Source organism: Brienomyrus brachyistius, chromosome 2 (genome assembly GCF_023856365.1).
Source record: "Brienomyrus brachyistius isolate T26 chromosome 2, BBRACH_0.4, whole genome shotgun sequence".
Classification (NCBI taxonomy): Eukaryota; Metazoa; Chordata; class Actinopteri; order Osteoglossiformes; family Mormyridae; genus Brienomyrus; species Brienomyrus brachyistius.
The window spans coordinates 19,449,780-19,471,505 of record NC_064534.1 but is presented as its reverse complement, the minus strand read 5'-3'; the positions used below and the strand labels follow the sequence as shown (position 1 = coordinate 19,471,505).

The window sequence follows — 21,726 nt, the reverse complement described above, 5'->3', positions numbered from 1 at the left end:
GCTAACACTTCAGCGTAATGAATGTCTTCACCTTGGCTCCCTCTTTTCCACCAGCTCCTGGAAGGCCTTGTTCTCCTGGGGGTCCAGGTGGTCCTGGGTGTCCTCGCTCCCCCATTGGCCCAGTCTCACCTGTGGGGCCCTGGGGGAAATAATATAAAATATCACAAGAATTCTTGCATGATGTCATTTTTCTCCCACTTAGCAGGTTGACTATTGTTTTGCAGGCAAGAAGCTTGTCACCTACTGTGTGTTAAAATCAAACAAGGTTTCATAACTACATGAACTACATACCCAAATATAAAGGCATTCTTAAAGATGTCAAGCTGTAATATGGCGCACAATGGCCGCATTAGCAGGTGCTCCATTCATTGAATGAGTGCTGCAGATCGTTTACAAATCAAGGGGACACCATTGGGCTGATTCCCCCTGTCTGTAGACCTGTCTGGCCTGGGAGATTGGTTTAGAAGAAGGTGTAGCCTTTCGACAACTCAGTGTGACTGCCCAGCCTAATGCACCACATCCTGGACACAGTGTAAGGCACAGCATGCCCTCTGGGTGTTTTTTTCCCCAGTAATATAGGACAAAGAGTCCTGCTTGGGTCTTTGCCTCTAAATTAACAGCTTATCCTCGAGTACATTTCTGTAATGATGTTTACTTAATAATTCTTCTTCATCCGACAGCAGTATAATGGCGACTATCAAGGGAATGTTGGATGCTGCCCCTTCCACCTTGGTCTGTGTGCCTGGCAACCAGAATCAAGGTGGCGCACTTGTCTGTGCGTAATGACCTGGATTAGCATTTGCAAAAGCTCTCCTGTGGAAGAGGTTGCTGACTGGGCATACATAATGTATGAAGTGTGGAGCGGTAATATATGTGAGGGTAATGTACCAGGCTTTCCACCGGCCATGCCGGAAGGCAAAGGACTTTATGCAGAGGCCTCCTGACGGCAGTACAAACAGTACCCAACTGCCTAATGGCTGCTGCCACCACCCAGGAAATAAAAACACCTCTGAAATATTTAAACGCAGTCCACAGCAACTGGTAAAACTGCACGCAGTGAAAACAAATGTTTAGCGTCTTTTAAGTCACTAATCTGTATGCAGCAAAGTCGACATGCTGTATAGCGCAAACAAAAACGATGCACATATTTTTTGCTCTGTTTGGACACTCCTGCTAATACTTATCATTCTAGAATACTCAACGTTAAGGAACAATTTTTAATTTAGGTTTAAACCTGGGGTGTTTATTGTATGTGGATTAACAAACGCCAAACAGGGGGTGTGCTTGCTGGGTGGAGATTGCAGAATGGCTGCTGCTGATATCTTGGACATTATTTTGTCATCCAACCAAGTCTGATAGTGTTCAAAAGATGGTAACGCACCTGTGGTCCCACAACACCTGGAGGTCCTGGAGGCCCCGTCTTGCCTTGGAAACCCTGTTGAGAAGATAACCAACGCTTACTATATATACAGTTATACACAGACTGCAGCCTTTGCATCATGCATCAGGCCAGAATATGGCAGATTAGGCAGTATTTGGTGTGTAACAGTACACAAGCACAGCGATCCCTCGACTAACAGTGATTCGGTTTAGGCTTTTCCACCACAATGGGCTTTGAGTTTCGATTTATAGGCTGATTTTTTCAACGTAACGATTTTTCAGTCAATGAATATACTTTGCTACATGACATGATTTTTTTTGACAGTACAGTTTCAAAAACCTACGTGCAGGATCATGGACCAATTCTCTTGGTTCAAAAGTTTCCAGCCAAAGAAACTGAATAAATCTGACAGGTGCACCATTTGTTAGCAAAACACACATTGGCTGCATGTAAATGCAGAGTGTAGGATGAACGTGTCTTCAAGCATTCAGTCCTTGTTCTACACTTGCATTGTCTTTACACATCTTGTTTCAGCCTTTGTCATTCATTTCAGTTTGTTGTTTATTACTTATATATATATTGTTTTTGCCTTCCTAAATGCTACTATACGTTTTCCCATTTCAAATAATGGAAACAGGTTATCAGACTGCGTTTTTTCGATTTATGGTGTTTCTTTCTGAAACTAATTAGTACCATAAATCGAGGGAAGGTGGTATTGGGAAAAAAGCCCCGGCACTCACTGTTTCGCCTCTCTGTCCAGGATGTCCTGGCAGTCCATCTTTTCCAGCTGGCCCCTACAGAGAACATTTGATGAGTAATATTGCTTACTGAACTAAATGCAAGAAAAACATGATATAACTCAAATCGAAGTACAGTCAAATCAACATGTCAAAAAAAAAATACATTTCTTCTTCAAGCTAGAAAATGGATTTCCCACTTACCGGGGGACCCTTTGGTCCTGGAAATCCTGTTGGACCTTGAGGTCCTGGCAGACCCTGGAAGATAAATCCCGGTCAGTGCTGAAAAGACATCACCAGCTCTACACTGATGCCTCTTTAGCATACAGTCAGACCTCGGACATTCGCGAGGTTTGGTTCCAGATTCCGTGGCAAATGAGGAGGATTCACGGATGTTTTGTAAAGTCACTAAAAATGGTAATATGTGCTTATTTCTATAGTTTAAACCCTAAATATGACCACAGTCATGCTCCCAAAGCATTTTAATTTCATGTAAAAGTTAGCTTATTACATTACCTTTAAAAAAAAAACAAATGTTTGATGTAACAATAGAGTACAGTATCTCCTAATGGATATTTGTCACACTAGCACATTTACAGTACAGTATACTAATGTTACCCCTACTAATTCATAGAAGACGGCATTGGCTGCCATTTTCTTTTGCATTCACAGTAAGGTCAAACGAGTACATGAACGGGACTGTAAACTTATTGACTGAAGTCATAAATGTAACCAAGGTACAATTCAATAAAATAAATAAAGGAAACATGTACTGTACGCACAGGGTACAGGTATTCAATCAATTAATAGTTACTTAAAGACGTACAGAAATAATAAGTTGTGTATGTGTGTGCTAACCACGAAAAAGCGAGAGAACAAACATACATACACACATTAATAATGTTTAATAAAAAACAGTAGAATGAGATTTTCGCGGATCTGTGAATTTGTGACTCCGGAAGCGCGAATGAACGAGGGCTGACTGTAATCAGAACCACCACTTCCCTTCATTCACATACCCTTTCACCTGGGGGGCCAGGAGGCCCGTCGGTTCCTGAGGTTCCCTGTCGAATAAAGTAGATATGAAGAAATGAATCAGTGAGAGAAGCATTAAAAGGGTGAGTCTGAAAGGTAGGGAAGAAGGTCACCTTTGGTCCAGGTTTTCCAGTTGGGCCCCTTGGGCCCCTTTCTCCACGTGGACCCTATGGCAGGCACATGGTCAGCGAGGTTCAAAGACATCACATTCTATAAGCTGCACACCATCTATGATACATTTCCAATAGAAAAGTAAAAGGAAACTCACAGTTGGCCCCCTCTGGCCACGGGGGCCTGGCTTTCCAGCTGTTCCCTGAGGGACGAAGCAGGAGAATTAGAAAGGGCACACGTCCCTCAGCTGTGACCGATGCCCAGGCAGATTAAAGTCTGACAAATCTGACAGAGCCATATGTCCAGCACAGGCGTGACTCAGCAGCAGAATTAAACTGGTGACAGACAGGTCATCAAATCCTGGCCACGCTATGGATCAGAGCACCCCCAATAAATCCTGGCTGACACTACGGTGACCTGTTCAAACTCACTACCCCCTTAATGTTTACAAAGACACCTCAGCCACCCTTCTGTTTAGCAAAGAAGCCAGTAAATATGAGGGAAAACAGGAATGAAGGACTTCCTAATGGAAAAGTCAGCTAAAATTCTGCTCTCTGAAAACAATTAAGCAGTCAGACCAAGGAATTAATACCACATTGTACCAATATAAATATTTTTTAGCATTTTTGACTGTGAATATCGTTAAAGCAGCCCATATGTAAAACTACAAATCATTTTTATGAATAAATTAATAGGGACTTTTTTTTTGTTTTTGACTATAATATACAGCATGGATCTATTTAAAAAAAGTGATTAACTGCATAAATCAATTAACTGATCAATTACAGCATTAACCAATAATGTAGTTGGAGGCAGGATTGATGTAATAATTGCTGAATTAGAATACAGACGTTCTGAAAAGGAAGGCATTGGGCAATGCATGGCGTAAACAGTGCTCCGGTCAGATATAGCTAAAGACTCAGGGCAAATGAACAGCATGGCTGTAGCCCCAAGCTATATTTGGTAGATGCTAAGGATTTTCTGTCTCACTTGCTTTGATTGTGCTATTTGGAATGACAGCTAATGAAGAAAGAAGTGCACTGCATTGAATTCAGATCTATTTCATATTGTCAGCACCTCCAATCTCAGTCTTCAAGTTTGATTTACTAAAGTGGGGCTCACTTTCATCAAGCCTTACAGCAAAGGATCTCTGATTTTTACAGTGGGAAGAAACACCCACAACATACCCGTGTTCCCTTTTCTCCATTGGCTCCTGCAAATCCTTGAAATCCTTGAGAGCCCTGATAATGACAAAAAAGAAGAGAAGATTTAATCCAAAGTTCATCAAAGTGGGATAGCGGATGAGTCTTGTGCAATGTGCTGTGCTTGAACGTGAGGCGGCCACCAAACTGCCTGAGAAAATCAGATCACTTTGATCAGGACAGTTCAAACAAGCCTTGTGCTGTTCAAAGACAGGCTCGATGAAGAAACACCAGAAGATTCTTCAAGGTTCCCCCGCCATGTTTAATCAAGATCTTTCAAAGTCCCGTGTCCCTTGTGGGACATGGAAGTTCAACACCAGGTTATTTTTACAGGAAAGTCAACCGGTAAGAGTTTAATAACTTACCTTTGAACCTTGTCTCCCCTGGTAACCTGGCAATCCTGGAATGCCAAGCTTTCCCTAAGAAGTGTTAAGGGAAAGTTAAGGGTAAGCAGAAAACCCATTTGCAGTTCTAATGCCTCAATATTCACATCTCTCTGTGTCTCTTAAGGTATTTAATTCAGTGCACGTTTCATTAAAAATCTACTCTAAAGTCAAAATCAGCACTGATGAGATATAAATTGTTAAGACTCATGTTTTTTAAGACTTATTTTTCATCACTTGAAGTGCTTTTAGGGTGGAGCCCCTAGCCATCACTTGAGGCTGAGTCAGATGCCCCCCGTTTGCTGAACGGGGTTATTTGCTATTTGGGAAGTCCCAAAAATCTCCCTTGAATATTATACCCCCCCCCCCCCCCCCCCAAAAAAAAAAAAAGAGACAGTGTAATACAAACTCAATTTTTTAAAAGGTTCTGTTTTTTGAAATGCTAAGCCTCCCCCATGCATATGTCAAACCAGCCATTCATTCTATACCCAGTCACTATACATCCAAGACGTACATCTTTATCCTTATTTGTGCTGGATTTTAGACAAGACAGCTTTTCTGGTGAATGAGACCCACTTATTTTAGAAGGTCTCTATATACGCCAGTCCCTAAGACGATGCAGCGCCTCGTCTTTTCTCCTTAAACATCATTTTCCCTTTTACTACGTTGTAGTAGATCCAGAATATGAAATATTCACATGCCTTCTCCCCAGACAGGCCGATGGGGCCAGCATCCCCAGGAAGACCAGAACGCCCTTTAGGACCCTCTGGACCATCCTCGCCTCTAGGTCCAGCAGCTCCTATCTCCCCCTGTTTGGAGAAACCCACGATAACTGCATAAGAAATACAGTATCAAATGAAAAGCAAATGACGCACTGCATCAGCAAGCGGCCCTGAATGCCTACTTACAGTACATGGGCGTTTCCTACCTCGGATTTACGTACAGCAGGAGAAAACGTTACTTTTCCTCCGTGAAATATACTTTCATATTCTAATTCACTCACCGTAAGTATCATATTTACTGCCATTCACAGTGTCTCAGAAATAAATTGGATAAAGCAATTTCCAGACCTGCCAGACACCACTGGATGAGTTACAACACACTTTATTGTCTCTGTTTTAAAATTCATTAATACTCTTCTTATTTTACTATCCAGTGCAAGGAACAGTCTTGTAAACCTGAATTAAAGTCACTCCATCACTGCATAGTCACTATGGCGACAGTATAAACTGCACCACTGACACCACCCCCCCATTTTAAGAGTTAAAATTGTCACAGAATATGTCATTGTCACTCCAGTGACAAGAACCTATACACTAGATAACTGCACAATAAAGGGATTTTTTCCACTCATAAATAAGCAAATTATTATATAAATGCGTGTGCTTACTTTAAGGGGAGGCTACAGAACGCCGCTTTAACATATTCACACTGACTTTCCCTTCTTCAGTTGTATAAAAGAGATCGCAGGTGTCTTGATTAAAGCCATCAGCACGAGTGGCCTTGTAAGGCAGCGCTGAATGATCTCCGATTTTACTGCTAATTGAATTCCTAATGAAGCCTGGCTAATGCTGGGTTTTGCCTCTCGCTTCCCTCCACTGAGTTACAATATTGTGATCTTCTGCACGCAGGGTTTGACTTTGAAAGCGGGGCTTGTCAGCAGTAATTGGAAAAGAGGGGACAATGCAGACAGTATGTTTTGAAGTGAAACGCGCCGGGACGGCCTGCGGAAGCTTGTGAAGTGCGATCACACGATGGCTCGGGGCGTCCCAAGACAGCCGGGGATTCCCGGCGTAGCCCTGCATGTCCTGCTAATCGTGTAGCGCGGGGCAAGCAAAATAAAGCATTTATGAAGTGAATTATTTTCAGCTCATCTCCACATTCTTTTGTTAATAAATTGAATATCTTACTCGGTCACCCTTGATGCCCATATCTCCTTTAAATCCAGGGAATCCTTCTTCTCCCTGAGACAAGAATCAGCCAACATATAAAACAGCCAAACGAGAACAGCCAAGAACTGAATCTGGCAGAGGAATGTATGTATATCCATACATCCTCAATGGAGATTCATTCTATCAGTATCAACATCTGGCAGTAAAAACTGAGAAATTATACTGATGTGCCTTAAAATAAAACAACTCAAAACTGAAATCAGTAGTTTATCAAAAATCAATCAAAAACTGAATTACTCGTAGTACACATCTAAAACGATGTTTTTTAAACTGTATTTATGTGCTATTGCTAAGTTCTTCTGGGGAATAGAACTCATAAGTCTTTAAAATAAAATTATAAAAACAAAAGTAGCCACCTTTTCTCCTTTAGTTCCCTTTAATCCACGAACACCATCAGCTCCCTAAAAGAGAAGAACTTGATCAAAGTAATTGTAAGATCGTTTAAACGGACCGCCGCATACATATCAAGTTATGAAATCCAACACGTGGAAAGTATTATATTACTGCCATCTAGTGGTACGTAAAAACATCACAAATATTTTATAATTGTTACTCAGATCTGTAGCGATAACAGCAAGGCATTCAGCCAAACATTACAGGTAGACACTTTCAGTAGAAGATTGTTTTTCTTTACATTTCTTATCTCTAAACCAGAACAAGTAGCAGACATGAGTGGTAGAGAAGTGTTTTGTTGCTTAAGGAGAAACAGTATTAGCAGAAGAGTATTAGCAGAACAGAGCACAGTGAAACCACCTTATTGTCCGGAAACCCTGAAATCTACACTAGGAATATTTTAAATTGCTACTGTGCTCGACTGTATTGAAACAACCACTGTACTGAAACAGTCAGAAAATCCATGTTGAAATTACGGCTCAGGTAGGCAATGTTATGTGTAGCAATTAGTGCAGATGCAGGGCTGGATGAAGAGGCCTACAACATACACGATCATTAACTAGTCAATACAACAAATACTCCACGATATGGCAGGCGGTCATGGTCATAGCAAAGTGACCCACAGCCTGTTTTTAGCTTTCTAAAAACAAACAGGCCAAGATAATGCTGCATCGAAAGGCATGTGCTATTAGCACGCTGTTGACAAGACAGAAAGCTGATCCCATCTCTCAAACATAATCTGACACCTGACCTTGTAGGATCACAGATACAGGCTCAATCGGAAACCTTGCATGGGCCTGCTAACTTTGTCTCTGCGATCGGGGTTGGAAGTGACTGATTACCCATAATCCAATGCAAACAATTCCCTGCGACTACCCTGAAGCGGAACTCACCTTTACACCTCTGGGTCCGGGATAGCCAATCGGACCTTGTGCACCATTGGGACCCTAGCATTGCAAGACAGAAAATGAGAAAATGTAAAACACACTGAACAGTTTTACAAGATAATATTACTATAATTCATAAAATATGAAAAGGACGAGTTACCATGTTTCCCTTTTCGCCATTTGGTCCTTCCTTTCCTGGATGACCCTGTTATTAAAGGATAGCATGATATAATATTATAATAGCTTTCTCTGACATACGGCACCCTGTAAGAGCAATCAATGCTGTGTACAAATGAGCAATTAAAATAAAGTGTCCCCCCTCCCCCAGACAACCGTGAGGGATGCGATGACCCACATGTGTGTGCACATTTAAAGGTGTTTTCAAAACATAGCGTATGTCGAGTGGGATCATCTGTCATGCTGGGCACACAGACTGGCACAAAGTATGAGTGGAGATGGCTGTGGTTAGGGGTGGCCATATTGCCCTCCGAACAGATGGAACCCAGGCCCTTTGAGCAATTTCGATGATGAACTTACTGGAGGGCCGTCCGCTCCTGGAACTCCCGGTAGGCCCGACTTGCCAGTGGGACCCTGCATAAGGAAGACATTGGCCATCACGCTTTTATCAGGGACAGGCAAACAAGTACCTCTGAAGGGAGTTAAAAACCGGGACCTACAGCAAAGTGGCCTCTGGTACACATATGAAAAGTGCCACCTGCTGGATGGAAATTCACGCTGGGGTGCAAAAAATGAACGAGATCCATTATATATTTTAAGCCCTGAAAATGTAAATACCAACCCCAAAGATCAAGGGTTGCAAAATATTGCCACACACCACGGCTGAGTATGTAAGTACATGTCATCTCAGAATAAGTCATAAAATCAATCCTCTTCATCCCATACTGTACATCAATATTTGTATACTTGTACTGCCCTATTACAGCAGTTACTATAAGCTTAACATCCTCAGAAACTACGTGTAATATTCTAAAGTAATAATACTGTAACACACTTTAATACTGTTATCTTAAAAAAAAAAACAAAATGAACTGCTAGAATTCCAGCATTTATGTAATACATAACTTATTTTTTATTGACAATCAGTCACTTTACTGATTTTACACAGGCCTCTGGGGGGGACGGGGGGGGGGGTAAATGTCACATTTTATGGCCCATTTACGAGTTCCTCAGATCTTGGAGCAGCTCGTTGGGACTGAGTGGTGATCCTGAGAGGCACCCGCTTGCCCTTTGCCCTGAGGACACTGGGGACACATGGTGGGACCAAGAAGGCCGGACTTGGTCTGGGCAAAGCCCTCGCACCCACCAGTGAAGCACAGGGACCTGCCACTGCTGTTAAATAATGTTATCACTCTGGGAAACATGTGACCATCCTATTGAATTAATTCACATCCTCCAGGCAGCAAATTCACACTTCCTGTTATGTTTAATGAACTTGTGAAATAATAACAACGCTGGTGCCCCAGCAATATGTCCGTGGGCAAAGACGTGGGTAACACCTCAGCCCCGATGCTGCCTTTTCCAACCAACATGGAGTAACAGAGTCACACCAATTTTAACTGCTAGCTCTTCCATGGCCCAGTGTTTCCTAGCACACTGCAGATCTATTATGGTGACTGCATCTTTGGTAGTGCAGAATTATCACAGGAGTGTGTCAGAATGGGTTCTTTGCGGAACGGATTTGCAAACACCTTTCAACTATCTGGATCGATATCATAGCAGTGAGAAAACACACTTGGCTGTGAGCTTGAGTATATGATCGATAGGCTTGGTGGCCAGGACCTTCTCCAGGCTGTGACATTTCCACAGTCAGACTATAATGAGCACTCTATTGAAGACAAAAGTGACTGTGGTGTATAATGTGAGACGTGTAGGACTACCTTATCTCCAGGAGCTCCAATGGGTCCTTGAGGTCCTGGAAGACCCTGTAAACAACATAAAGTTGACTTTCAAAGTCATGTCAGGGGTAAATGCTGCCAGCAGTTGAGACATGATACAAGCACAACTGTGCCTTTATGAACTCATAATAACAGGGTATTTTAAATAGCAAGGATTTTAGTTAGTTAGTTATATGAATGAATTGATCTAAGTATATTGGTTTGGTGCCCCACATTCATTGTTTACACAGGTTGGTACTGGAGGGTAAAACACCGGTGGCTACAAGGATCAAGATTGCAAAGGACATAGATTTACAAATGTCACGTTCTGTTTTAGTTCAAAGGGAAGGGTTATGGTTAGAGCTGGAGTTCATCCATCCCAACTTTTCAAAACTCGGCAGAAACATTCAAAAGCACTAATTTTCTTCATGGGGCAATGCCCCAAACACCATGGGCCCCCATCAGCCCCACACTCTTCCTTTCATTAGCTGAGACCTCCTAGTAAATCCAGATTGGTCGTGTCCTTTTTTCCCAGCTCGTCATTTAGCAGTCTGTCTGCAACCCACCTGAGCTCCTGGATTTCCCTGCTGTCCTGGGGGACCAGGTTCACCTTGTGGCCCCTGCAGAGATGCACAGAAAAAGTCACGCACACCAGTTTCGCGCGCTGAATGTGAATTTCTGCCCTTTCCCTTGTACATCCTCACAATAGCCACCTGCTGTCAATAACAAAATGCACCAAGACCCACAGGTCTCAGCTGTCTAAAGCACAGCCACTGGTTTTGCACATTAACTGAATGGCCCTACACTGATTTATATCAGATTTCCAAATTGTATAATCATGGGCAAATGAGCTGTGTCTGCCTGCTACTTGGCAGCACACACTCCACTCTTAGGAAATAAAAATCCACTAACAGCCGCTGGAGTTTGTAGGGAGATGAGGCGCGAACTCAGGCCAATAGCAATTTAAATGTGTGCCTTTTGGACTGAGAGAGATACCAAGGACCATCGCTGGGATAATTGTTCCTTCTTGTGGAAAACATTCCCATCAGCATGGACACAAGCGGGAGGAGCCTAAGTGTCTAAAGATAACTGAAAATCAATCGCTTGGCAATTTAGGAGGAGAATTGCTGAGGAGATACGCCTCCCCCAATCCGTCCTAGCAGGGAAAAGCCTCCAGCACGCAGACAGCATCATTAAATCAGAAAGGCTGTCATTAGGACCATGGGCTCTTTGGGAAGAACTGATGGCATTACAGAAGGAAGGCCTATGAAATGTGATTTGAAGAAACACATATATCACTCTCCGAATTCCTAAAGGAGACATTTTCAGGGTTTTACCAATGGAAAGGCTTAGTGCCATACTTAAGGGCAACATGATGAGCTTCACAGGCAGCCACTGATTGATCACTTGCCTAGAGAACTATTGAGATTGTGGTTAGAGGTAAAGGCAGTTTTCGAAGTGGAAATAAGGTAGGTTAATAAGTGATGTAACATAGCGATGTACAATATCTGGACTGTGCAGTGAACTGTGAGGGGTTTTTTGGGTTTTGCTTGAGCCAATGACGTGTGACTGGTACTCACCATGCCCCCTTTGGGTCCGGGTTGGCCGTCCATTCCAGTCACACCCTGAAACAGAACACGGGGTGTGAGGTATCACTAAATTACTGGAACATTACCATTATGATTAGAGAGGCATCTACCAGTAAGCTCTACGGTAATAATCAACAGATCAAGCAGTAACTGGGTGTGGCATGTACGTTCCAGACTGAGCCTATGCATGAAAGAGTGCAAGCTTGACACTTACAGTAGAACCAGGAGCTCCCTGGGGTCCTTTTGGGCCCAGCAATCCACGGGGTCCCTACAGAGAAGAGGGCAGGAAGGATGACAGGAAATGATGTATTATATCTAAGTCACCTTTTACTAAATGAATCGACTTATGATCATTGTTATTGCTGACCATGTTATAGTGGAGTAACAACAATAGGTCGTATATTATATAATACAGATTATATAGTGAGACTTAATTTCTGTACTCTCTTGTTCTTTTGTTAGAGATAAGGTAGCAAGTTTGAATAACGGTACAACGCCTGACTAGATTAATTCATAGATATGAACTAATATTATAAAGTAAATTCAGCAACATTTCCTGGTCTTGGTGGTAAATATAGGGTAGCAACATTAAATCTGTATAAATCTCAAGCAATGGTGACAGAAGTTTCAGACATAGAAATTCAGACATAGACGACAAAGATAAGGTCCCTGTGTATCACTTCAGCCTTAGTATTGTTTTAAAAATGAGGCAAGAGATATGAATTTATCATATTTCATTTATGTTGTTTATATCAGAACAAAGAAAAGAGAAATGCTTCATTGTCGTTTTGGGACCTTTTAACTGTAAGTCATCACTAGAAAAAAAATCCTACCAAGTCTGCGAGTTCCCAAACCTGAAAAAACAAACTAAATTGCCTTGAATTTCCGAGATGTCTGGGCGGAAGCGGCGATGCCCTTCCCCAGTTTGTCGCTGGGCCTCCGGGGGAAATGCTGACCGTCGCAATGTCAGCTTTCATTTACAGAAAGCAGATGAAGTTCCAGAAGCTTCTCACACATGAAAACGATAAGCGAAAGCCCCAATCGAACTGCAATCCCTACTGCCAGGCCCCAGCGGAACAAAAACCTTTGTGGATGCTCCATTTGTAAGCAAATCTCTTCCTGCTTGAACAGCTGCAACAAATGCTAACAGTCCATCGTGCTTCTATATTATTATACTATTAAAGTAATAAATGGAATGACCTACTGTCAACGAGAGTTATTCACAAAGCACAACCAGTCATCAGTCTGCATGACTGCAGCATTTTTGTATCTCTTTTTACGTTTTCACCAGCCTTTAAGTGAGTACTGAAAAGTACATCTTTTTTATTACCTAAAATTAATTAAAAACTCTGTTTCATTCCAAGTCATTTCATTATAGACCTTTTGCTGATTTCAGATTACGGCCACTGCATTCAGTCACTGTCTTGCTGTTCTATATTGCTGTCGCATCCAACCAGAAAGCTGTCCCTAAAACAGTGTGGCATTTAGAGAATGACACTTACTGGTTCACCGGGCAGCCCCCTGAGTCCGATCTCTCCATCGTCGCCCTATTAGCACATAACAAACAAAAAAGTCAGGCAACACTTGACCTTAAAGGCCGAAAGGCATAAAATGTACTAGGGCCAGTTCAAAGACGCCATATTCTACAGGACGTAGGACAGAAAGTGCACATCGGTTTTCTTCCCGGATGATTCAGCCCAATCCTGCATCGAGCTTGATTGTGGATAAAGGTCTCCCCATGTTCAATGATGCAATCATATAAGGGTTTATGGGTAAAAAAAAAATGTGTGCTACTGCTGGTAGTAGTAAACTTGTATGTTGGGGATGCTACAGAGTAAGCAGATGAGGAACCACGGCTGACCCAAGCTCTGTGCCCTATCAACAGTAATAAAGAATCAGGGAAAACAATGGTTGTGGCAGGTAGGACTGAGCCAGGAGTTAAAGGAGAAGATTATTAGTGAGTCATATCCAAAAACATGCAGGGTCATGAAGCCAGGAGGGAAAATGTACTCTTACCCTCTCACCGTCTTCTCCTGATGGACCAGGAGGCCCCGATGGTCCTGAATCACCCTACAGGGTCAAACAGAGACATGGGAGGGAAGGACAGGTCACTCATGCACAGAGTCACATGCACACAAACACACACGCACACACACAAGTTTGTATCCATATCTTTGTGTGGAATATCCATTAATTTCTGTGGTGAAATCCCTGATCCCAACTATTACAAGCCTGCCCAACCCTAACTAAAAGTAAAACAAACCTTTTTTTAGGTTTTTGACTGCAGTCAAATATTTTTTACCAAATCGAGTGTCCCCTTGTTAAGGTCCCCATAACATCTAAATAACAGATGACATTTGGTCCCCACAAGGCAAAAAAAAAAAAAAAAAAAAAATATATATATATATATATATAAACCCACACACATGCACACACACCAGGGCTACATCTTACACCACAAAGAAAGACCCAACTGTTAACTGGAGTAAAATACAGGGCTGGGGTAGCTGGACAAAACCAGGGCACTGAAGTCACGCCCAGACCAGGCTTTTCCTTCCCACGAACTTAGCACCACGTGGCTGTGTTTAGGCCGTGGCTGCGATCCACATGGCCGGTGCCCGCCGAGAGAGCGCCAAGGCCCCACGGTGCTAACACTCAAAGCTGACGTCGACACCGGCAGCCTGAGCTCGCTCCTCGCGGCAGGCACCCTCGCGCTCCTGCCAGCTGACGACCGCGGCGGGACCTCCAGAAGCTGAGCTCAGGCCCTGGATCCCACCCCGCTGGAAACACCAGAACTCTCAGCGAACGGGTCCGAAAGCAGCCGGCCAGTGGCGTGGCGGCTGGGAGCAACGACTAACACCTAGTCAACTTTTCCATTTAAACTGAAGACCAAACAGAAACACAGTGAGGAAAGACACCCGGACTGTTGTTAAAGTGCTATATAAATAAAGCTCACTTGACTTGCCTTTTGTGTGAATTTCAGCAAACGGATGGCAAGTTGTCAGTAGGCAGGGGCATGATGGATAAATCATAAACACATGCTAACAAGTATCAGTCATCATTTCCCCTTTAATATCCTACTTAACAGTGTCAGTCACCTTCTGCCATTATGTGACGTTCGGAGCAGACCGACATAGCACACTTACTCTGTGTCCCTTTTCCCCAGGAAGTCCAGCCAATCCGTCAAAGCCTCTCTCACCCTGTCATAAAAAGGGAAAGGGGGAATTTCAGGTGTGGTGACCAGACTGGAGAGCTGCGAGAAGGTCTCTGCACCGCAGGGAACGATGTCCTCAGAGGGAACGCAGGAGTGTGCGTCTGAGTTAACTGTGAGACGTCAAGATGTCGTTTTCTGGCTGGGTTAGATGCTGGTCCTGTTGGCTCCCAGAGACTCATATTTGTCTGTAAATCTGTGAGAGGCATGAGTGTCCATGCAGGGACCAAGGGCTACCGTGCTGCTTTGTAGACATTTGAGATTCCTGGAGGTTTAAGCACCTTTGGTCCTGTTTGTCCGGGCATGCCCCTGGCTCCATCCGCTCCAGAACGTCCCTGAGTTCACAAAGTAACAAAGAAGCCCACGTCAAACTCACAAACACAAGACAGACGCATGCCCATAGCCAGAAATACAGCTCTACAGACAGGTCCCTCTCAGGAGACAAACCTGTAATTCTACTGTGTTGGGCATCCACAGACCAGTACTGGGTTGTCTGCATAATGCATGGAAAACAATAATACTATGAGGAAAATGGAAAACTCTTTTCAAAGCCGCTAAAGTGTCGGGCTCCTTAACAGTCAGTGCCACCAAGTCCCTGTTTCCCATTTCACACCAGATGTTCCAATCTCAAGGTACTTTCAGAGCTTTTACAGCATTAATACTCCTATCCAAGTCTCCGTAGTGCATTGACTTTGGAAAATGAATATATCAACGTATTATGTAGAAACTCCAAAACTTTTTAATGCTATGGAGTAAAAGGAAGAAGCCGACACTGTGTTTACAGCTCCCCGAAGGAGAAGGAACTGCTATCGATTTCCACACACAACTGGTCATTATGATGTCCTTGGACATGTCCTGTTGCTTTCCCAATCAATTTCTAACTAAAAACTAAGGACTGGGCTTTGTGCCGATTCAGTGAAGGAAACGAGTCATGTGAAAGTGACGTCCTTTGGAGCAATTGTGCATTGCATTGTTTAGCAAGGTAAATGAACACATCTTATACACTAGCAACTTACATGGCTTTAAATAATAAATACCATGCAGACCTTCATGCTACATTCCCATTGCCGTTCACTTTTCTCCTACATGCTGTATATCAGTGTCTATCAACCCAGTCCTCAGAGACACCCAGATGGTCCACGTATTTGTTCCCTCCCACCTCCCAGCCAATCAGAGTCACCAAACACCTGGAACAGGCGAGTTGGAGGCTGGGAGGAAGTGAAAATATGGACTGTCTGGGGTTCACCAAGGACTGTGTAGAGAAAGACTACTGTGCAGATGTACACTGAAAACATTTTGCTCTATAGCTTATCGCTGCCTAGTATTTAACAAAATACGACGTCGTATTGCTGTTAGTGACCCCCAAACAGAGTCTCTCTCGTTTATATTCAGCTTCTCCTCCGGTTATTACAGGGTTATGTTCCTTAGACCTGTCTTAAAGTGAAAATACTGCAGAAATGCATTTGAATACAGTACGCCTAATTTAACAAACATAAGAGCCTAGCCCAGCCTACCTTAACAACATTAGAACACTTATACTGACAATTAAAAGTTTTTGTGCAGCAGATTTTTTTACATTTTCCAATTTGTTTCATAAACTGCAGATTCTTGTTAAGCATTAGAAAGTAAATGAAAACATTAGTCAAATAAAACAAATTTTCTTTCATAACATGGAAAGAGTATGTAACAGTGCATGTCTGACATCCTACTATCAGCTTCTGTGGTGATGGCGTAGTCAAGTTCTAGGCTGTCCTTAAACTTTAAATGCACTGTTTCATTCCAGGAAAAAGAGCGGCATTTAATGTCCCTTGTAGAAAGAATGCCGCTCGAACGTTTGCAGCTGTTATAACTGCTTGTGGAGGTTACCTTAATGAATCAACAGTGTTACATTTTCTCGATATTAAAGGTATTCAGATAGTGAACTTACTGAAAATTTGTTTGTTAGCAAACTACGTTGAGTATATTTTTAGAAAATGTTAAGTAATATGCAAAAGTAGGAAATCTCAGTGTGTGTGAAAACCTTTGACTGGTAGTATACTGTACATTAGCCTACAGTTGGGCAAATCCATTAACACAAAGCGTGTTGTGTAATAAAATGTTGAATATCTCGTGTAAATTATTGAATACTGTCCTGAAAATGAAAACCATTTTCCCATCAATAAATCAAAATATCGTAAGCCGAGGGGGTGTCTGCAGCTATATCCTTCATCCTCCCCCACATTATCACACCCGCGACATTTCCATCATTGACGTCCTTACTCACCCGCCGGCCTGGCTTCCCTGTGGGGCCCATAGACCCATGTGGGCCACGATGTCCCTGGAGCAAAAAGCAGAGAAATTCCAGGGATAAGAAAAGCACGTGCGCATTATTAATGCCGCATTAATACAGACTGGAGTTACAGAGCACTCAAGATACATTAACGCACTGCAAAAACATCGCCACAGGACTAACGAGGGTTTTCCTGGCGGCATTGCTGCCATTTTATTCTTTTCAACCGAACAGCAGAAACTTCTAAGTGGCATAAATAAGAAAGATTGCACATGGCGGCCTATGAGATGGGCTATAAAAGAAACAGACGGCGAGTGAAATCACAGAGAACCGACATGCAACATGATGCCATAGTTTACCTGCGGGCCGGAATCACCAGGGTCTCCTTTATGACCGTTAACGCCGGGGGGACCCTGAAAAAGCCAATAGAAACAGCACTAATTAACCACATACAGCCGAGATCTACAGCTTATAGATACAGCCAACATCTACGTTTGGGAGGTGCTTAAGAATGACCAAGGCATAAACTTCTCGGCTGCTTCATTAGTTAACGATCAGACAGATATATGAATAAGGACTCATGTAATTTTATTTTGGCAAACAAACCAAGGCCTCCCAATAGGTGTGTCAGTAAACAAGTGCACATGTACGATTCAGACACAGTATCACGTACCAGAGGTCCTGGTCTTCCAGTCAGACCCATTGGGCCGGTAGGACCCCGCATAGCCAGCTGGGAAGCAGAACAAGCCAGTTAGAGGGCGGCGACTCACAGTAGAGCATCTGATTCCCTTACAGACTGACTGGATGCTTTGGGTCCAAAGGAGTGTACGTGCATGATCGCAATGATGGAAATCTACTCCTCTGTCCATGTGAGCGTTCATCTCTGATTGGGCAGCTAGCTGTCTATGGAGTACTGCGTCCAAAAAAAACATGTTTTTATGACTAATGCATATTTCGATTCTTATGTGGGGATGCGTACACCTGCGTCTAGCGCGTGTGTGTGTGTGTGTGTCCATGGGACATGAGTGCTCCATATGGCTCTGTCTGGCCCTCCAAACTCACCCTGGCCTGCTGCATAATGGCTTGCATCTGAGATTCCTGTGCTGACATGGCAGGTCCCTTCTGACCAGCGTCCCCGCCAGCGCTGAAGCGGAACTGCGGAGGAGGAGGAGGAGGAGGAGGAGGAGGAGGGAGAGGAAGAGGGAGAGGAGCTCAGGGACGTGACCAAGACTGAAGCAACGACAGAACAGAAGAACACACAACTGCTCATTAGGGATAAGAACTCCCACATATATCTCTCGTGTTCTTCTGTGTCCCTCCAGTTGTAAAAACAAAAGCCAACGCAGACACGCCTCTGTAGTCTCCTTCTTTCTCACAGGTTGGGATCCAGCTGTATCGATTCCGCTCGTCAGCTTGCCACTGCCCATCTTATCTCAGTTAGCTTCATGGGCAGATAAGCTTCAGAGAGTGAAGGACACATGCCAGGGAAGGGGACCACCCCCGCGACGTGGACCATGCCGCCCCTTTTTGGCCTTTTTCACAAATCACAAATGGAAGAAGGCAGTTTTTCGGAATGATACTGGAGTAGAGCAACAACTGATCTGCTGTCAAAAGTCACTTCTTAGATGATAAAGGGTATCATGTATAGCTTAGAAGAACACTGTGGTAGTCCTTCCATTTAAAGCAGGCAGAAATGATTCCTCACACTTTTTAGACTGACATATTTCCATGCAACTTATCTTCAAGGTGTTCAGTGCCACCTGCTGGCTACAATAAAATACTGCATCAAATGTATTTTCCATGAAATTTTGGCTAACATAAAGCTCAAAAAGCCCATTATGGGTCCACCCCGACCCCCTTGGGACCTGCACAGCTTCATTCATACTCTTGGGCAGAGGCGTAGGGACAGGACAGGTAAGGCAATCATTGACTTGGGGCCCCAAGCTGGGACGGGGCCCCCGAGGACTAACGATTATAACTACAAATCTGCTTTATTTGTGCTTTCACAGTAAAATTAAAATAAAGGAATTGTGTTAAACAAATTCTCTATTATTAATTTAGACTTCACGCTAAAATAACGGTCATAAATTTTACCATGCTGGGCGGGATGCACTGGAGGAACCCATGGAGTGTTTCGCCCCCCCAGTGTCCCTAGGATCGCCTCTTCTCTTGGTGTCGCACTTACTGAGGAGCACCTAGCCACCGGCAGACAGGAACACCTGCACAGCTCTGCTCCAGAAACGCATTCCTGCATGCTTATTCGAACCCCGCACAGGGGACATGCCACGCTATAAAGCTGACCCCATGCTGTAAACCTTTGCTTTCCAGGGTAAAACGTCTCGGGCTGGAGCCTGTGTTGCGTCTCACCACAGCTTGTTCTTCATGAATCTCATATCTGATCGGCCCAAAGCAAGCCACAGGAAACTACTGACATTTTCTCAGCGGGAAAGTCGTAGACTTCCCCGAATGTCCATTCATCCTGAGCAACTTGAACAAATGTTCCCTAAGTCAGGTCACATGGGAAAGGCCACAGGCGGAGAGAAAGTGGGAAACGCCTCTCAGGCTCCACACACTTTATGTGGCCAATTGGGAGAGAGACAGGAAATGTGATGTTACCGTCTGTGATTGATTAAATGCTTAGTAACCATTCTGTATTGATATACAATAATGTCATGTACAAATATTCCTCTTTCAGTAAAAATTCCAAATGCAGGATACTTTTCATGTAGATTTGGGTAGGGAGATCTACAGCCTCAAATGGGAAGCATTTACATTAATATTTTAATATTATCAGGTTCCAAGATCCTGCATAGCTATAAGCTTGTGAAATTAAACATCTGGTTAAACTTAGAAATTACCATACATTTTTTTACTATTATACATTTTTTTTTTCTTGTAAACCCAGCCTGACGTGTTGTTTCTGCTTCCAAAATAATGGAAATATGCCAGTACATAAGAATTGTTTTTCTCACTCTTTTTTACTGTTCATTACCACTGAGTGGCAGCATTTTGCAGAAATATTTTGAATTTCACATGACATCGGGGTTATAAAATCGTACTAGAAAAACATTTGTTTCAGTGATGTAACATGTACAGCATTAAGGACCCGCCAGCCTTGATACACATATGGGGATCAGTAACAGGACATCAGAGGAGAAACACACACTGGCGGGTTATCCAAAGATGAGGCATGCACTGAGGGCAAAACATATTTTTGCTTAATTATTTGCAGCTTTAGAACAAAGCAAAAAAAAAGTGAGATAGTATAACAAGCCAAATATTCATGTTAGAAATCATTATCTTCTTTCCGAAGTTTCACAGAAAGATAAAAGGCAATTGTTCTCATGTACTTACAGGCAGCATCAGGACAGTCCCTGGGGGTCCTGGCAGGCCATCAGCTCCAGGAATCCCTGGGCGGCCGAGGGGGCCCTGTGAGCGAGCAAAATTATCACGTCAACACTGCGGAATGAAGCTCAGAGAGTCATAAATGGCATAATCACGCGGTCAGCATGGACACAATCACAAAACATTCTGCTTCCTGAAATCCATGTAAGCTGATTGCTTAATTGTTGTAAGAAAGAGAAGCAGAGATGATCTTTAATAATAATAATAATAATAATAATAATAACTTATCCCCTTGGGGGAATTGTCTTTATGCCTCCCTGAACTTGCTCTTTGCAGAGTAAGCTGTCTGTGAAGGGCAGTCACCTGTTTGGGCACCCAGGTAGCTGGGCATTAAGGGTCTTATTCAAGGACCCACAGATGTGCTGAGGCTGGGTTTGAACCAGCAGCTTTATGATTACAGGCACACAGGCGTAGCCCACTAAGCCACATGCTGCCTTTTAGTGCAATAATTTGCTCATGAAAAAAAGAGGATGTTCCTAGACTAGATATGACTGAACATTGTGAATGTACAGCTCCTCCCACTCTGAAGATCGCCAGTGATTAGAATATTCTGTTTGATCAGTGACACATCAAGAACAACTATGATTCCTCATGTCGTCAACTAATCTCTCTCCTTGTGGGACTGATTGACCATTGAACTTTTTTCACGTAATGATTCCTGACACTCTAAGATCCCCCCCAGTGATCAGTGGCGCTGAAAATGAGCTACATCATCTTTCATGATCTCTGACAGAGTGTGGGGTCAATCTAATTTTAACAATCAGCAATGCTGTAAGTACTGAGCAAACCTTCTTTTAATGAGCGCAGATGATTAATATGAGATCAGATATTTCTAATGTTCTGTGACAGTAAGAAGCTTTTCCTTCCCTAATGATTAACTACACCAAGTTCTCTAATTATCCCTGACAATTAGACTGTCCTTCCCTTGATTTGGTGATAACTACCACTTAGAGTGAGCTAAAGACTAACATAGGAAGCGAAATCTTCACTGACACAGTCAATGAAGAAATCAGTAACACATTTAATGTTCGCTAACACGGTAAAAGAACAGAACACAACACAGAGAATATACTCACTTGCGCATCATAAATCAATGAAAAGACCCTGGGCAGATCAGTGGCTGCTTTAGGCCCAGAGAAATGTAGGCTAATTATATTAAACAAAAGACCAGGATGCAATAAAGAGCAAGGGAGGAACCAGGGTCCTCAGCGAGGACTGTCTCCAGCTTAAGACTGGGTTCCGGTCCAACAGGTCGTATGCTGAAATGGACGTTGGT

The 21,726-nt window shown here is 43.2% G+C and overlaps 1 protein-coding gene across 2 annotated transcripts in view; it reads right to left on the bottom strand.

The window, feature by feature from the left end:
- The window catches only part of LOC125712952 (collagen alpha-1(V) chain-like), an 80,641-nt gene that overhangs the window by 17,411 nt on the left and 41,504 nt on the right, over positions 1–21,726 (bottom strand). For both annotated transcript variants that reach the window (XM_048983593.1, XM_048983601.1), the window contains exons 12-39: positions 20,400–20,474; positions 18,108–18,200; positions 17,719–17,775; positions 17,405–17,458; positions 17,040–17,093; positions 15,058–15,111; positions 14,712–14,765; positions 13,582–13,635; positions 13,068–13,112; positions 11,780–11,833; positions 11,557–11,601; positions 10,543–10,596; positions 9,980–10,024; positions 8,619–8,672; positions 8,242–8,286; positions 8,088–8,141; positions 7,158–7,202; positions 6,760–6,813; positions 5,551–5,658; positions 4,832–4,885; positions 4,452–4,505; positions 3,422–3,466; positions 3,267–3,320; positions 3,138–3,182; positions 2,323–2,376; positions 2,122–2,175; positions 1,382–1,435; positions 32–139 (exon numbers count right to left, since the gene is read on the bottom strand). In XM_048983593.1, the coding sequence (XP_048839550.1) occupies positions 32–139; positions 1,382–1,435; positions 2,122–2,175; positions 2,323–2,376; positions 3,138–3,182; positions 3,267–3,320; positions 3,422–3,466; positions 4,452–4,505; positions 4,832–4,885; positions 5,551–5,658; positions 6,760–6,813; positions 7,158–7,202; positions 8,088–8,141; positions 8,242–8,286; positions 8,619–8,672; positions 9,980–10,024; positions 10,543–10,596; positions 11,557–11,601; positions 11,780–11,833; positions 13,068–13,112; positions 13,582–13,635; positions 14,712–14,765; positions 15,058–15,111; positions 17,040–17,093; positions 17,405–17,458; positions 17,719–17,775; positions 18,108–18,200; positions 20,400–20,474 (1,620 nt within the window). The remainder of the gene's footprint in view (positions 1–31; positions 140–1,381; positions 1,436–2,121; positions 2,176–2,322; positions 2,377–3,137; positions 3,183–3,266; positions 3,321–3,421; positions 3,467–4,451; positions 4,506–4,831; positions 4,886–5,550; positions 5,659–6,759; positions 6,814–7,157; positions 7,203–8,087; positions 8,142–8,241; positions 8,287–8,618; positions 8,673–9,979; positions 10,025–10,542; positions 10,597–11,556; positions 11,602–11,779; positions 11,834–13,067; positions 13,113–13,581; positions 13,636–14,711; positions 14,766–15,057; positions 15,112–17,039; positions 17,094–17,404; positions 17,459–17,718; positions 17,776–18,107; positions 18,201–20,399; positions 20,475–21,726) is intronic.